This window comes from Diadema setosum, chromosome 20, assembly GCF_964275005.1.
Source record: "Diadema setosum chromosome 20, eeDiaSeto1, whole genome shotgun sequence".
NCBI lineage: Eukaryota > Metazoa > Echinodermata > Echinoidea > Diadematoida > Diadematidae > Diadema > Diadema setosum.
In genome coordinates this window covers 18,647,328-18,665,771 of record NC_092704.1, presented here as the reverse complement: position 1 = coordinate 18,665,771, position 18,444 = coordinate 18,647,328, and the positions used below count along the sequence as shown (strand labels likewise).

Here is an 18,444-nt window from a genome sequence, read left to right as displayed (position 1 = left end):
CAAATAATCGTATCCGGGCAATTACCCCAAGAGGGCAATTACCCCCCCCCCCCCCCCCCCCCCAGCTAAATACTGGTTAGTGGCAAGGTTAGAGTAAAGATTAGGGTTAGGATTAGGTTCAAGATTAGGATTAGGATTAGGGCCAGGGGAAGGGTCCGGGGTAATTGCCCAGGGGGTAATTGCCCTAGATAGACCCCATATAACTGATAGACGTGTACAAGCGTCTGCTGCAGCAGACGCTTTGTCCTGTACGAGTGTCGTCAACATCCTGCATGTCACGTGAGTCCAAGGACTCGGCGGCTCGACGAGGTCTGATAGGAGCTCATCTCATCACACGTTACGTTTACGTGCATAGTACAGTGTGCAATAGAACAACGCATCTTGAAGACCTGCCGCTGACCTGCCTGCTGGGCACCGCAACACTAGATGATCATCGCTGATCGCAGATGAAAATTTGTGTCGCATGCGACTGTCGTGCGATTTGATGAAATATTGTCACGTTCACATTGCAACCAATTAACCTGAGCTGGAGGAAAAACAAAGAAACGGTAGGCCTACCCGCCATTCCTGTGTAGGGCTTAATGTATATGGCTTTGCCTTTGCCTTCGGGATTCGGTCACCTAGGCCTATAGACCCCGATAGGTAAGAGGTCACTCAGCTCCGGACGACGCGACGGTGCTTGCACTGCAACGGTACACCGGTCGAATCCGCCCCTATTTACGTTCACTGTCGTCGTGTCGAAATCTTTGGCAGTCCCTGCTCTCTCCCCGCGCCGACACTGCTCTGGTATAGACGCACGGGGTTGGCGTTTTCCTACTTCAACTTTGTCGAGCGAATGTAGGCCTGCGTCTAAGCGGTGGAAGCCTAAAATAGGTAGGCCTAGATCTTCATTTTTATTCTGTAAGTTTACAGTTCCAAATAAAGCAGCGTTTCTCTCACGTACATACTGCTTTATTACTGTCATAGTCATACATTCCCTGATCCTAGAGACGTGGCTTTCTAAGTTTAACAAATGTGAGTAAATTATTTTGTAATAGTGAGGCGCGAGGCTTTTCACATCTGATACTAATAAAAAGCCTGTTTGACGCTGATGTACCATTGGCTGTTTTAAGTTTGAGCACAGGAAGCTGAAGAAGGTTGAGTTGCAGGTTGTAGGGTCTACATTCTGCATGGTAGGGCCTAGTAGCTACTGGTACTGCCTAACGTTACAGGTATATGCATGTAAAATGTATCTAGAGTCTAATAAGAAGTGATGCAATGAACTGAAGTGGCTGAGGATGAAAGCAGACAGAAAGCTGGGTGGGTCAAATAGAAATTAGGAAGGGCTATCTCATAAAGACAAGGAGGAATAAGTATTCTGCTATTCTGAGAATACACAACAATACCACCACCACCACCACCCCCCCCCCCCATGGCCCCTCCTGTTGATTATGATGAAGAGCATATGATGGTGCAGAGACTCCAACCCCAAGCACCTTCTGATCGGGAGATTCTCCCGCCTGAAACCCCTTGCAAACGGGAGACTCCAACTATATTCACGACTCTACGTTCTAGATGCTGTCTCGTGCAGTCTATGGCTTATTTTTTAACATACGATGACACTAAGTAAGAAATTATTTCAAGTGGGAGACACAGAGCCAGGGCGGGAGAAATTAAATCTCAAGCAGGAGAACGGGGGATTTTGCAAAAATGGGCTTTCGGCGGGAGATCTCGCGTCGAAAGCGGGAGAGTTGGAGTCTCTGATGGTGAGTATATTTGTTTTAGGTCCATGCCATAGTCTTCATGGAACAGATGATATCTTAGGCATTTGCATCTCGGGTGATGAGGCGTTGACTGCAATCAATAGAGCTGATGCTCTAAAATGTCAAAGTAAATAAATAGACTCCATGGAAACCCCGCAACTTGCCATTTATCCAGCTGTTATACTTCCTGTTGGAGGGAATTTCTCTTCTAAAAACAGATAAATTCCACATTTTGACCAAGTGTGATGGACATTACATCTCTGTAGGTGGTGAAATGAAGGAGTAAATGTATAGGCCTACACTTCTTTTCATCTGGATTCCTTCCCATATCTGTTTTCATGAACAAACATGAATGCTATGTAAGCTTATGAGATTGCCTCATTTCATGAATGCTGTGATTGAGATTAGCAAGAACATTATCAAATTGTTAAGTTTAATTTTGAAGATATGCATACAATTTGCTATTGATAATCATAATCTGTGGGGTAATTGCCCCACAGAGATCATCTGTGTCGAAGAGGTACATACTGTAATCATCTCTTTCACTTCAAGGAGAGGGGAACAAAAGTGGCATTAATGTTGATGTAATGAAAAAAGTAATTGATAACTATTGACCTTTACAGGGGAATTTGTATGTGAATCATCCATGAAAAATTTGATTATTTCTCACCTCAGCCAGTGGACCGTGAAGCTGCATGGGTACCATTGGTCTTCACTTTAGGCTCATTTGAAACTGAGGCCAAAGTGAAATTGTGCAATGGCTTATTAGGTGATCCGAGTATCCTTCGGATCACCTTCTGTATCTGTACGGATTCTTTGTTTTCCTTCTTCTTTATTTCTGGACAAAATTTGTGCACATCGGTTAGCTCAAAAAGTCCTCTTTCTATCAATGTCAAAATCATACCATCTATGTATCATGTCCCAAAGACGACGGGTCAAATAAAATCATAGTGATCAGTCGACCGTGACGTCACTATGACGTCATTATATGAAAACACATTCTCATTCATATCTCATTAATGGAGTGGAATTTTTCAATGAAATTTACATCACAAATAGTTCAAATTAAGCTGATTCTACTCATCTTTTCAAAATTCATCTATACCCTTAAAACGTGCGCGTACGCGCGCATTGAAATATTTGTATGCTCAAATCGAGCTGAAATTTTTTTTGCACACGTTTCAGACCATTTGGAGCATTTTTTGAAAACTTGAAAAAATCGGACGGACGCGCACGCGCGCGCGCATATACACATGCACAGCTCATATGCAATAGAAATTTCCTGTTTTTTCACACCGATCGGATGTCTGAAATGTCAAGGAATATTTCTACCAAGTTTCAAGTCAATGCGACTCAGTATGACGTCATACAGGCCAGTCAAAGTTGAAATTCCGCGCGCGCGTCAATGGCGATATACAGTGCAACTATGCCAAAAAACCGCCAATTTTAAATCCGATTTTACTCATCAGGATGGACAGTGACCCCCCATTTTCTTTACATATTTTGAAAGCTGATGAGTTGTACATAACATTTCATGGGTTGGCGATACTGAAAAAATTAAAAAATATCGAATTTCTTAATAAAGTAAAAAAAAGTAAATTTTCAAAATGACGTCATCAAATTTCAAGTTCACTCGAGCGTGTCTCACTTATCCTTTGCCAATTTTCACCCAGTTTTCAGTATGTTGTAGCTTATTAAATTTACTTTCAAATTTATAATTACAAAAGTTTGATTGGATGACGTCATCACCTCGTAAAAATGGATTGAAAGTATCCTTGTAAAATTTGACCAGGTTATGTGTTATCTCTATGGGAGAGCAGTTTTTCTGGAAGTGAAAATTGACGTGACTATCTTTTTCGAGCACTAGCTCACTTATGCTTCGGTGAATTTCTCCCAGATTTTAATATGTTGTAGCTGAGACTTTGGGTTATCGTGAATGTGCCCTTTGTTTTTTCATACCATGTCGGAATCACGTCAAAAAACTTGGTTGAAATTAGACCTTATCTACGATGTATTGGGATATTTCTTTCTTTCTGCAACTTTTTTTGCAATAACTCAAGAAAAACAACCCCTATCACCCCCATGTTTTGCACATGTTTAGTTCATGTCACGTACATCATTTCATAAAATAACAACTACTTGATCGGACAAAATCTTGGGTATGTAAATTAGGGTCAAAGGTCATAAATGCTTCATCCTGTATCTTGGTGAATACCTGTCCTATCTTTCCCATATTTTGCACACGCAAAGACCATGTTACAAAAATAATTTCACAAAATAACCACTTTTTGCTCAGATGCCATCTTGGGTGTGCAAAGTGGGGTCAAAGGTCATATGTACTTCTTTCTGTATTGATCTTCGTTATGACGTGTTATCTCTGTGAGAGGGAATTTTTCTAGGTGTGAAAATTGACATGATTGTCTTTATCGAGCACTAGCTCACTTACCCTTTGGTGAATTTCTCCCAGATTTTAATATGTTGTAGCTGAGACTTTGGGCTATCGACAGTGTGCCCTTTGTATTTTCATAGGGTGTCGGGATCACGTTAAAATACTTGGTTGAAATTAAAGGTTATCTTCGATGTATTGAGATAATTTCTTTCTTTCTGCAACTTTCTTTGCAATAACTCAAGAAAAACAGCCCCTATCACCCCCATATTTTGCACATGTTTAGTTCATGTCACGTACATCATTTCATAAACTAACAACTACTTGATCGGACACCATCTTGGGTATGTAAATTAGGGTCAAAGGTCACAAATGTTTCATCCTGTATCTTGGTGAATACATATCCTATCTTTTCCATATTTTGCACACGCAAAGATCATGTTACAAGAATCACTTCACAAAATAACCACTTTTTGCTCAGATGCCATCTTGGCTGTGCAAAGATGGGTCAAAGGTCATACGTATTTCTACCTGTGTCTTCGTAAGACGTGTTATCTCTATGGGAGGGAATTTTTATGCCTCCGCCACGAAGTGGTGCCGGAGGCATTATGTTTTCGGGTTGTCCGTCCGTCCGTACGTCCGTCCGTCCGCATTCGTTTACGCGATAACTTGAGTAATATTTACTGGAATTTTACCAAACTTGGTCCAAGTATGAAGTATGATGGGGCAATTATTTGATTAGATTTTGGGTGAAATCGGCTAAAGGTCAAAGGTCAAAGGTCAAGGTCAAATCATGAAATTGTATCCGTTTACGCGATAACTCAAGAATGGGAGGAGCAAATTTCACCAAACTTTGTTGGTGGATGATGTATGATGGGACAATTACTTGATAAGTTTTTCAGTGAAATCGGACAGAAGTCAAAGGTCAAAGATCAAGGTCGAATCCTAAAATTTATCTCTTTACGTGATAACTCAAAACTGGATGAAGCAGCTTTCACCAAACTTGGTCCAAGGATGATGTATGATGGGACAATTAGTTGAGTAGATTTTAGTGACATTGGCAAGAGGTCAAAGGTCAAAAGGTCAAGGTCAAATGCTACAAATGTTGCAATTTACCCCATATCTATGCAATGCCCGATGGTATTTTCTTGAAACTTGGTGTGGACATGTACTACTACGTAAAGATTCTCCAGAGAGAGTTTCATGTCATAAGGTCAAAGGTCAAAAGGTCAAAGGTTACACCTGTAGGTGAAAATTGTAATATTACTTTTCTCGCAAATGGTTCAATGTATCTTCATGGAACTTGGTACATATGCATGTACTGTCTGGCAGGGATTATCTAGGGAATTTAGGGGTCATGGGTCAATAGTCAGGGGTCAAAGGTCAAGGTCAACTCCTCAAAATTTTACTATTTCCCTCATATACTAGTACATGCAATGCTTGCATTATTAGTTTCAAAACTTAATACATGCATTACCTAATGGAGATTCTGTGGGAAATTTCCAGCCAGAAGGTCAAAGGTCAAAGGTTAAGGGTCAAAGGCCAGGTTTCAATGCCCCCCCCCAAAAAAAAAAAAAAAAAAAAATCTATTTTGTACCGTCATCACACTCTTTCTTCGTACCTTGGAAATTACTCAATACATAAACTTCCCCAAAATTCCCCAAATATGTGTACCTGCAATCCTAGAAAATTATAGCAAACCCAGTTCAAAACATTTCTGACAAACCTGTCATTTCAATATTTTGCCAGTTATGCGAAACTATCATGGATCACACATTGTGAAGACATTGTACTATACGCCTATTGGGAGAATCATGCATTATGGCGGAGGCATCAGTCGCCATAGCGACATTTCTAGTTCTAGATATGAAAATTGACATGACTGTCTTTATCGAGCACTAGCTCACTTATCCTTCGGTGAATTTCTCAAAGATTTTTATATGTTGTAGCTGACATTTTGGGCTATCGACTGAATGCCATCTATTTTTTCACTGGATGCCGGGATCACATCGAAAAACTTGGTTGAAATCGAAGGTTAGCTTCGATGTAGGGAGATATTTCTTTCGTTCTGCAACTTTCTTTGCAATAACTCAAGTAAAACAGCCCCTATCACCCCCATATTTTGCACATGTTTAGTCCAGGTCAAGTACATTATTTTATAAAATAACAACTACTTGATCGGACACCATCTTGGGTATGTAAATTAGGGTCAAAGGTCATAAATGTTTCATCCTGTATCTTGGAGAATACATGTCCTATCTTTCCCATATTTTGCACATGCAAAGACCCTGTTACAAGGACCATTTCACAAAATAATCACTTTTTGCTCAGATGCCAATTTGTCTGTGCAAAGTGGGCTCAATGGTCAAATATACTTCATTCTGTATCTTCGTTATAGTGTATACGGAATTTGGTGCTAAAGATGGCAGACCTGACTCCCTTTTCTAAATGAGAATCCAAACATCACTCGATCAATGTCCCTAAACACAGATGAAACCTGTATGGTCATGCCTATATTGGGATCAGGACTCAAATCATTGATTTTCGAAAAGATCGGATCACCTAATTTGTCAGTGTTGACAAATTCCAAGTCTAGTTACAATATTAGCTTGTACCGGTATCTTCCAACCTCCCCAAAACCTACCACAACACAAGCCCAAGGGAAGAGTCCCTCCTCCCCCTCCCTACCCCCCCCCCCCCCAAAAAAAAAAGTTAAAAATGGATCTATTCATACACATAGATGAAACACTGCATATAATATGCTCTTAGCAGTTCAACTTCATAATCTTGAAGCTCAAGTTTACCCAAGACCAAGCTAGGTAGAATGTGTTGTGCAGAGACAGGCTCTGGGAGAGTACTAAGGTATAGACCTTACATGTACACATGTGTAAACCTTCTTCTTCGCTGGTTCAACCAATCGGAGCCTTACTCACACCCAGACCAAAACCAGAGAACTTTCACATTGGTTACAAAGCCCTATCTACTCATAAACTGAGCCTAAAATAGGTCTGAAGAGAGAGAAGCATCATGGGTGCGAACCAAACTCCTGATTAATTGCCACATTGATACGATAATGGTGTGACACGATTCTAAGTGTAGGGATGTGCCTTTGTGAAAAGTACTAGTGCCATTCCATGCCCTCTACTGAGCAGTATCACTTTCAAGGTGGTGTTGAAATGTCTGGGAATTCAATGAGACTTTGGCTTTTGGTCAAGATTAAACATTGTTTTTAGAGTAAAACTCAGCATTTTGGTTCTTAGTGTTGGTACAACTAGGAGAAAATAACTTTGTGTGTCATGTTTTTTCCCTTGATAGTGTCTTGCATTTATTTCAATGATATAAAAATGGTAATGATTAACCATGCACTGTATGTGTATTAATGATACCCTATTTACAGTGAAAGCATAGAATAGCCTTGTGCATAATTCAGTGGTCAAATGAGTGAAAAGGCTTTGGTAGTGAGGGAGAGAAAAAGAGAGGGATATGGTTGCAATGCATGCGGGTAGACACTGCTCACAAATGAGTCATGGTGGGATATCATGTACTGTGCGCCTATACAATGTATGTGTGAAGTTCATTGTATTCGGCTGCAATCGCAATGTTTGCAAGAAGCAGAGTGAGACATCGAAATGTGATGCAAATTCACAATTTCGTCAAGCGTGACAACGTTGGTGATAGTGTATACTGAGGGAGCAGCTGCAAACATTGAGATCGTGTAAGAAACGTGCTTTAAGCGATATGTGTAGGCGGTACAGTACAGCAAAGTGTCTGCAGTGACGGGTGTATCTGAAGCTAGGTACACTTCTGTTCACTCATTGAAAGATGGGGGAGGGGTAAATTTCTTTACTTAATAATAGTTTGTTTTATTCTTCTGCAGAAATGAATTGTCACCAAGTCTTTGTCATTAGCACATTATTATAGCACTGTAGCATTTCACAACATGCAGTGATAAAAGAAATTTTAGGTGTGTATCATTTCCATACAGCATTTGATAGTGTGGAAATATTCACGTATCCTGCAATGTGATACAGTTTACTCCCGTTATAACAAAGTCCTGGGGACCGGCACTTTTCTTTTGTTATATCAAAATTGTGTTATAACCAAACAGTATCATAGTCTCTTTATAAAGATGTAGATGATAATTTTGGGATCTGAATTTTTATTTTGTTGTACATAACAAGAGTTTTGCTATAACCGTGTTCATTATAACAGGGGTGCACTGTACTGATGTAAAAAGAAACAATTGCAAATCACTAGTTACTGTACATTTTGCAAGTCTAAATTTTCGCGTATTGGTAATTCCCGACGATTTCGCAAGTGGTTAAATTTGCGATCGTGGAGTCCTATACAGAACAGAGAAATGTACACGCGGACGTCACATCCACATCGGGATCAGAGTCAATATTTTCGCGTGGTTTTAATTTCGCGAATAGTACCTGACTCGCGAAATTTGTGAAAATATAAACCTCGCGAAATATTCGGCGTATACAGTAAAGTAACTTTACATTGTGTGTGTGAATAATGTGCCACAGTCAGGGGAAAAAAAAAAAACCAACATGAAATTCATCTTACTTTCAAGACTCGGCATGGATAATTGAATGAGCCAAATTTCTCACTTCTATCAAACATGATACATCTAGATTTCGATATTTCCTGTTTATGTAAACCAATGAACTTGTCAGAGGCCATTACCTTTTCATATTATAACAATAATGATAATAGCATGCATTGATATAGTATGCAATCCATTCATTTTAATTTATGAGGGTTTTCAATCAATTAGAACTAGGTAATCATAAAGCATAAAGATTGCCAAACCTACAATCACATTGTATTGATGTAATAGGTATTGAGAACATTAATGGTAGCATTAGTGATCATTTGCAAGAGGTCATAGGTTCAAATTCTGCCAGGTGTGGGCCTCCTCAGTTGAGATGGATTACCCAGAATGTCCCAACATACTGATTATGATAGTACTGTGTAGGCCCCAAGGCTGGAAAAGGATAGAAAACAATTGTATAGCCAGGGTAGAACTTATCATATTATTACACTATCATTCTCGTGTTTAGCATTGTTTTAATACCTTTTTTTTTTCTTTTCTAATCAGGCTGTGACTAATTCCATTTTAGTCACTTTCATTACAGTGAAAGATCTTACAATATTAAACCTTGCCCGAGTATACTCGGGCAAGGGTCTATGGGAAATGCATATTCTTGCAAAATCAGCCTGTCCTCTGCAGGTTACATGTAAGAATGAATATTCTGACAATGATATTCTTTACATTTTTGCACATAGACACATAGTTGTGCATGTCAAATTTGTAGTTTGATGCTTGACATAATTTACAGTGTATAAAGTGTGTTCATAGAAAACAAAAGTGGTAGAGTTACAAGTGTACACCTTGTAGTTTGAAGAGTACATGTATGTCCACACTTTGTTCTAGTGTCTTAACATGTGCTTCTTTCTTTCTTTCTTTCTTTCTTCCCTTCTTTCTTTTTTTCTACATAAAACCTGAGGTATATTTTGATGGCTGTAAGAAGCCATATAAACCTGGTAAAGTTTTAGGAAGTCATCAAGGGAAGTTGCAAATTCATTTTGCTTTAATTATATTATGAGCATGACAAAATGTCTCAAAATATTTGTCCCCCTCCCCCGCCCCCCTAAAAAAAAGTGCATGCAATATCATTTGAATGGAGAAATATGATATGAGTCCATATTTCCATAGTACATCTATATCTGTGTGGTGGTGTTTTGTTTGTTGTTATTTCATTGACTACATGTATGTCAACTTAGTATGTTTCTCTTTGGATGTTAACTGTGTCGAGGCTTTAATGCTTTGTTTTGATGTTTCTTTCTGTCATGAGAATAGACCCAAGGATGATCTTAAACATGAGGTTTAGCTGTTTGCATGAAAAGGAATTGTGTTGTACATGAACATATGTTAGTAGAGCACTCATTTATCAGGAACCATAGTCCCGTGCCGCTAGATACCTGGGTCTGTGGTTCTTGATGCTCTTTGGTGCTATTTTTTCATTATTTTTCACATTTGACCACATTGAACAGGCTGTAATGCAAAGATACGATCTTCAACCAGATTTTGAGCAAGTTTCCGGACACATTTGATTCATTTGCAAGTATCTGTTTTTAGTACTGTATGTCATAAATTTTTGGCATTGTGCCTATAATGTTGCACGATATTTAGGACGTTGTGCAAAAAAAAAAAAATAAGAATGTCACTGTGACATGCTGAAACCTTTTGTGGACCACCCTTGGCCCCCACCATGATCATAATTAACTTGGATTGAATACAAAGGAAATTGGCATTTGATGGGAAAGGAAGGAACCCATTCTCTGAGCCATCCATAGATTATCTGAATGTGGCATTCAATATCAAACTTTATCCTTACATTCCTCTTCAAACTGCCCTCATTGGGCTGTTTTTCCTTTTTCCAGACACCCAAAGTGCTCGCAAATATAAGGACAACCATCTTCAAGATAGAAGACAACACAATCGATGACTTGAGTTAAGAAGCACATCTGTATATTTGCCAGTAATGGTGACCGTGTGGAGGTAAGATATCACATAATTTCAGAAGGAAAGCAGGTGTGAAGCGGAAGGTTGTTATTGCAAAGGGAGTGACTGACTTATGAGCCTGCAAGACACATATTGTATGTTCAGCAGTGGAAATCTTCATTGAAATATCCTATTTGACTAGTTTCTCTGTGTCTGTACTTGCTTGTTGTGTATTAACCATTGCAATAATGTATGTTACACCATACAACGTGTGAAATAGAGACATATCTGCAAAGTAAGCTGTACATTTTTATGCCTCCGCCACGAAGTGGTGCCGGAAGCATTATGTTTTCGGGTTGTCCGTCCGTACGTACATCCGTACGTCCGTCCGCTTTCGTTTACGCGATAACTTGAGTAATATTGACTTGAATTTCACCAAACTTGGTCCAAATATAAAGTATGATGGGGCAATTACTTGATTAGATTTTGGGTGAAATCGGCCAAAGGCTAAAGGTCAAAGGTCAAGGTCAAATCATGAAATTGTATCCGTTTACACGATAACTCAAGACGGGATCGAGCAAATTTCACCAAACTTTGTTGGAGGATGATGTATGATGGGACAATTACTTGATTAGTTTTTTAGTGAAATCGGACAGAGGTCAAAGATCAAGGTCAAATCCTAAAATTTATCTGTTTACGTGACAACTCAAAACTGGATGAAGCAGCTTTCACCAAACTTGGTCCAGGGATGATGTATGATGGGGCAATTAGTTGAGTAGATTTTAGTGACATTGGCTAGAGGTTAAAGGTCAAAAGGTCAAGGTCAAATGCTAAAAATGTTGCTATTTCTCCCATATCTATGCAATGCCCGAAGGTATTTTCTTAAAACTTAGTGTAGACATGTACAGCTGCATAAAGATTCTCCAGAGAGACTTTCATGTCATAAGGTCAAAGGTCAAAAGGTCAGAGGTTAGGTGAAAATGTTGCAATATCACTTTTCTCGCAAATAGTTCAATGTATCTTCATGGAACTTGGTACATACGCATGTACTGACTGGCAGGGATTATCTAGGGAATTTAGGGGTCATGGGTCAATAGTCAGGGGTCAAAGGTCAAGGTCAACTCCTCAAAATTTTACTATCTCCCTCATATACTAGTACCGTATATGCAATGATTGCATTATTAGTTTGAAAACTTATACATGCATTACCTAATGGAGATTTTCTGTCAAATTTCTAGCCAGAAGGTCAAAGGTCAAAGGCCAGGTTTCAATGCCCCCCAAAAAATCTATTTTGTACTGTAATTACACTCTTTCTTCATACCTTGGAAATTACTCAATGCATAAACTTATAAAAGGGTCGGTCAGAAGTCTAAAAATTCTCATTTCCCTAAATATGTGTACCTGCACTCTTAGACAATTATAGCAAACCCAGTTCAAGAAAAGTGTAACATTCAAGATATTTCTGACAAACCTGACATTTCAGTATTTTGCCAGTTATGTGAAACTGTCATCACACATTGTGAAGACATTGTATTGGGAGAATCATGCATTATGGCGGAGGCATCAGTCGCCATAGCGACATTTCTAGATTTTTTTATGGGTCTACAACAAATTTTTTTTCGATGTTCTTCCTGTATAAAATTATAAGAATAAACACATTTTGCATGATTTTAACAATAAAGAATAGACCATTATAAATGTCATGTCATAATACCAAATATGATACTTAATAGAACACACGCACACACACACAAATGTTATTTCTTTTAATCTGTGTCGACGTCAAATTCAGGTATAGCATGAGTCCCACATGCTATTTGCACTTTGCTGCATTTCATCAACCTTGACCTGATGTGTCCTTTATCATTGTAGAGGTTGCTGTTGAAATGAGACACTTCCTGTGTGGATGCAAATCAACCTGGCTGAATATAAACTTCCATTTCCTCATGCAATATTTATTTTTTTGCAGTGGAATATTTTTCTTTTCTACTCGAAAAGTACAGAGCTTGTAAACATGAAAGCCCTTTTGAAAGACATCTTTGTTGGAAAAATTAGTGAATACTTAGAAGTCACTCAGTGGTCAGTTGATGTTTTCAAATTATTTTCAGTGAGAGCACATTTTAGTAAATGTTGGGTTGAATGCACAAAGTTTAAATGACACAAATTTAACAATTGCTGCAAGTATGAACATTTTGGGAAAAGGAATTATAATTTTGGCACTAATAATTGATTGAAACACTTGTCCTTTAAAAACATACCTTTTATTTGTCATTTGAATAAAGATTGTTTGAGCCAAATTTTAGATTGTATGTATTGTGGCTCCTAATCTGCCATGTCCTTTTTAAGTTCCTATTGTGTTTGTCTCCACTGAGCACATTTGGGTGCCTCCTTAAAAAAGGAAAAATAAGATTTTTGACTATCAGTGTATTTTCTCTATAAACATCAGTTTCTAAGTCTCTCATCAGATAAATGCTGGAATAACCTCCCTTCCTCAATCAGACATGCATCATCAATCAACAGTTTCAAAAATCTCCTTAAAACACATCTATTTCATGAAAGTTTCCCATAGTTACAGTTTAGTACATTATCGACATGGTTCCCAGATATCAGATATTTTTATGAAGTATGATTATGCAATTATCAGTCCCTTAATTGTATTTTTTTATGTTATATGATTTTCAGTTTAGATTGTGTTACTTATGAATCTGATTTTTTTTTCTTTGATTATATCTTATTGTTTTATATGCGCAGTTGAGTACCTGTATATGCTTCATAGAAACTGCGCAATATAAATCCACAATTATTAATTATTATTGTCAGGTTGAAGAGGTTATCATACTCTCTGCCCTTTAAAATCAAGTTCCATGTGGTACAAGATTGTAGGATCTCTGAGTGGGTAAGGTCCAAGGAGGAAATTGAATGATAGCTTATTTGCATTAGTTTACAGGGGAAAGGGTATTGTCAGTTATTAAACAAACTCTAGGCACATCCGTGAAATCATTTTAGAAATCATTCTTTGCCATCATGATCTTCTGTGATTGGATGATTAAGACAGAATCAAATAAGCCAGGTTACTAGTGTATTCAAACTGATATTTTTTCTCAAAGGATCTTTTCTTGTCGTTTACAAATCAGGTGGAGCAAAGAGATAAGCATGTTTATTTTTCTTTTCTTGCAAATGCCTTGTTGACTATACAATAGTAATTAAGATTGATTTTTAAATTTGCATTACTTTGGAATGAATCTAATGTAGCTTTTATTTATAGTCAGTGGGTTTGACCCTTACATTTCTTCTGTCCAAATAGGTAAGATATAAAGATTAAACAGAAGTGATCATTTCATTCCACCTAAAGCACAGTTTTAGATATCATCTACACTTTTTAAAATTATTTTTTAACCACACTTGCTATATGATGACAATCCCCAGTGATTTGTGTCTAGTGCATGTGGGCACATTTATGAGTAAATGATATTCGCTGATTGCATTTTAGAGTTCTTTTACAAGGATGCATATATCAACATCATTTTATACATCAGCCATTTCAACTGTGTGCATTTTTCTTTGTGTAGGCCTATGGTTTGTTACATTCAGTACATTGGTTGCTTGTTTCATTCTTGCATATATTTCTTTTCTTATACAGACACATGTGTATCAGATTGTGAGGAGAGCCCTATTCAATCAAATATCAATGTTGAACCTCATGAATTTACTGGAGACATTTCTATAAAAAAATTTAATCCTTATACAACGGAATGAGCAAAATGCATATCGCCTGAGTTTGTAAGTGCAATCTCTTATTATGAATTAGTTCCAGGTGAACTCTTGTTCACCCCAGTGAATTATGATTTATCCATGGCGGCTTTGTGTAGCTGATGTGCGTGGATGGTGTTTATATTGGAAAACCAGACAGACCTTCTTTTTTTTTTTTTCTGTGCTGCTTGTGTTCGCTCCTTTTCCGTTTGCGAAACTGACAAAATAGAACTCTCTTGCCCACACACACATATACACACACACACACACACACACATAAACTCTCATGACACACACTCTCTCTTTCTCTCTCCCTCTCTCTTGCTCGGTCAACTGAATACCCCAGATGACACTTGGCAGTGGATCACGGTCAGTACGGAGGCGCCGATGAGTGAGTGGTCTGTCAGATGCATGAAGTGTGCTCCTGCTGGAAGTACTTGCCCCTTTTGGAAAAGGACACTTGGACCTCAGCAACCATAGGAATTTGCTTCCAGCGAAAGAAGGATTGAGCTCTGCGGCATTTTGTTGCCTTGCAGTGCTGCCTAGAAACATCTTCAGTGTTCGTGGCATGTCGTCTTTCATTGTAACATAGGCAAAGCATCCCCACACTCACTGGAAAGGTTTTTGATTTCATACAGAGCCTACCGATTGGGAACGGCAGCCAGGTGTGAATGAAAGACAAGCCTGTTTTGATGATCCTCCGCTGCCTTCATGTTATATGCACAGTGTGTGACCTGAGACGTTCTTGTGTGAGAGGCTCCAGTGCTTTGAAATCTACCCATTCCTCCAGGTAGAGAGTATCACAATCACGTCGCTCACAGCCATGTGGTGTTTCTTGTGCTATGCTGCCATAGTCCTCGCCTTTGCTGTTATTGCCAAACTGATAGAGTGGCAACTGAGAAGACCTTACGTCGACAAACTAAATGAAAGGTGAGTCATTGCTGCTCTGTAAGAGACCAGTATTATCTATATGGGAATTTGTACATACATTTTATCCTTCTGTATTACATGCTATTCTATTTTGTTATGATAATTCTTACAGACTGTCAATTTTACTGATCACTGAATGAGACAAACTGAATGTAAGACTCAAGGACATTTAGGATAAAGCGAAGAGTCATAGACAGATTTAACCTACACTGTATCACATTTTTCCAGTGACTGCTGCAAGGTGACTGGATGGCTATGGGTAACATTATCAGGGCAAGATCAGAAATAAAAACTTGTTCTGCATGTCTCAGACTTTGCGAGTAGTAAAATACACTTTTTTTTTTCTTTTTCTTTTTTCTCGAATTGCAGCCGCCGGCCTTTTTGCAGCATGAAGTTTTCATGAATCGCCACTGGCATTCCATGCATAAAATGTAGACAATAACTTTCATGTACATTTTAATTTTTGCAAATCTTTGATCTCACAAAAATCACGAAATCAAAATGTATGCAAACATTTCTGATTTTACAAGGAAGAAATATCATCATTATGAGAATATTAAGGGAAAAGGTGTTATGTAGTAGGATGTGGATGTGGCAAGAGAATGCGAATAGATCAAAAATGAATTATCTTGCTGTTCACTATTCACTGTTTTGTTAACACACAATATACTCCTTGCTATGAGGCTGCATCTTGAATTGACGCAAGATTGAAGAAAGTGGTCGTCCAGCTTTAAGGTTCAGTTATTGCACTTTTCTGTGTTTTAATATATGTCCATAAAACACAACACATGTAATAATTCCTGTGAACAAGAAAGGGATGAATAATCCTTTGACGAGTGGTGTTCTACGAGAAGGCAAAATTAAAGATGAAATTTAGAGAGAAATAGAAAAAGAGAAGAATAATTTGCTAATCCAACGTTAGGAGAGCGAGATTATGTTGAGAGAGTTGGCAACTTGATGTTTCCAGTGCTTTCATGTTGAAAGCTGGTCAAGAAGTGTAGGCAGAGATGAAAGGATAGAAAAGTTTGAGGGAAGTTCCTTCTCTGAGCATGCAGAATACATTGTTATGATTGGTCGAGCTCCTTTTCAATACTCGTAACCTGTAACCATGCAAACGGAGATGTGGCAATTGCTACTTTATGTAGCAAGGATGGAAAGATGTGTGGTCAGCAGGTTTGGTTGCAGACATGGCTGGCCTGGTTTAAAAGAACAAACAAAAGAACTCCAGTTTTGGGCAAAATTAATGAGGAGTTCCTACATGGGTAACATGCATGACAATATGGTGTTATTGGAAGAGAATTGGCATCCAAAGATTATTAAGCTAGTAACACAGTATAAAATGACTTTGCGTAAATGGGTCATTCCATCGGGTTGGGGCAAAAATTGTGACATCAGAGTCCAAAAATAGAAGTGTGATAAATGAATTGTTTTGTTTATTCCAAGTTTTGTGGGACAATTCTTCAACTAAATCCACTCAAGGCTTCATAATACTGTCCTTCATATTTGAGTAAACTGAGAAACAAGATTTGACAAAATACCACCATTACATGGACATCATTTATCATCCTTGCTAAGACTATACTTGCTTACCTTCAAAATAAAAGGAGTTGATCTCAATCACTCCTAAGAAACTTTTTACTAACAAAATTGTTAATCACTTTGTTCCACATTTTTCAACATGGTGCAAGTATTTTGACAGATAGAGCATCAATAAATGGAACATGAGACTCCTTGTGTATAGCAGTACCATGTTCTGTGTTGTTCTTTTTTCTCACCAAGCAAAGAAATTCAATTTATGATGGAATGTAGAACTAGGTATTGAAGAGAAATCATGCCTAATCAGAATGCAATAATTTTCATTGGAAATACTTGACCACTTTTTCTGGCCTGACCTTCCATTTTTTATGTTACCACCATCACACGGACATCATGTCTCTGTAACAGAGGTATAATTGGGAGCGTTATAACTAAATGTCCATCAAGGGTCATTACATACCAAATTTCACTTTTTGCCACAGGAGCAATTAATACTACTACTGTTGTACTAGCAGAAAAACACCTTGAATGTCAAATTCTTTGGGTGGAAATAAAAGGACTAAATATTAAAGTTGAAACGAGAATGTAAGAAATCATTTACAAGTGATTTTCAAAATCATACTAATCCTGTTCAAGTTTCCACTTCAGTTTGTCTTTTGAATCATGTCTTTTTCTGTGTAAATGCAAAAAGACTGTTAAATCTTATAATTTCTAAATCTTTGATTACTTTAAAATGTCCATATCTCTTTTAAGACATTACCTTAAAATGTGCATGCATCTGTTACATGGACATAATGTCCCCGAAATGGTGGTACAATGGCACAGAACTAACAGTCTGATAATGGTATAAAACTTGTGATACTTGAAATGATATCAAATGTACACATGTGTATGGCAAGTTGCATCCTGGTGAAAAAAAAAAAAAATGGATGAATGCATGGCAAAATGTTTATTTTTTGGCACAACGTGTGCATCCCCCCTTTTTTTCTATAAAACTGCAAACATTTAGATTTTATGACTTTGTCCGAGCAGTAGATGTGTACAACTCCGTACTTTATTCTCATTCACATAACTTTTTCTTGACCTGGTAAATGAAGGAGAGTAAGAACACATAATGTTTGAGTACTCAATGATTGGTGTTTGACAAAAATAACTTATTCAACTTATCATTTTGATTTGTATTACTGTTACATGGATATCATGTCCCTGTAATAGTCATATCGAATGGTATTACATTACTGAATTTTGATAGTTGTCCAGTATCAACCACCTGATGCAAACTCAATATAAACTCAAACAAAGGTATACATCACATCCAGGCAAGCTTCTAAAATGTGTAGCAATGAACAGGTAATAGTTTGTCTTCCATACACAATTATAACTCTGAGACCTTTGATGCATTACCGAAGAGATGTACGAAAAAATGTACTAGTTTATTTCTCCTAAACTACAAGTATGTCAAGACATGGCATTACGACAGCACATGGTCGATACGTTCCAAAAATACTGTAGCTTGTTGAATTTGATTACTTTAATTTTCCTCACTTACATGGACACACAATAGAATTGAATATTCATTGCAGTAT

At 37.9% G+C, this 18,444-nt stretch overlaps 1 protein-coding gene across 1 annotated transcript in view; it reads left to right on the top strand.

Annotated features, from left to right (window-relative positions):
• The window catches only part of LOC140243475 (retinol dehydrogenase 16-like), a 53,008-nt gene that overhangs the window by 5,888 nt on the left and 28,676 nt on the right, over positions 1–18,444 (top strand). Inside the window, exon 3 of the mRNA XM_072323147.1 lies at positions 15,183–15,322. Within this exon, the coding sequence (XP_072179248.1) occupies positions 15,183–15,322 (140 nt within the window). The remainder of the gene's footprint in view (positions 1–15,182; positions 15,323–18,444) is intronic.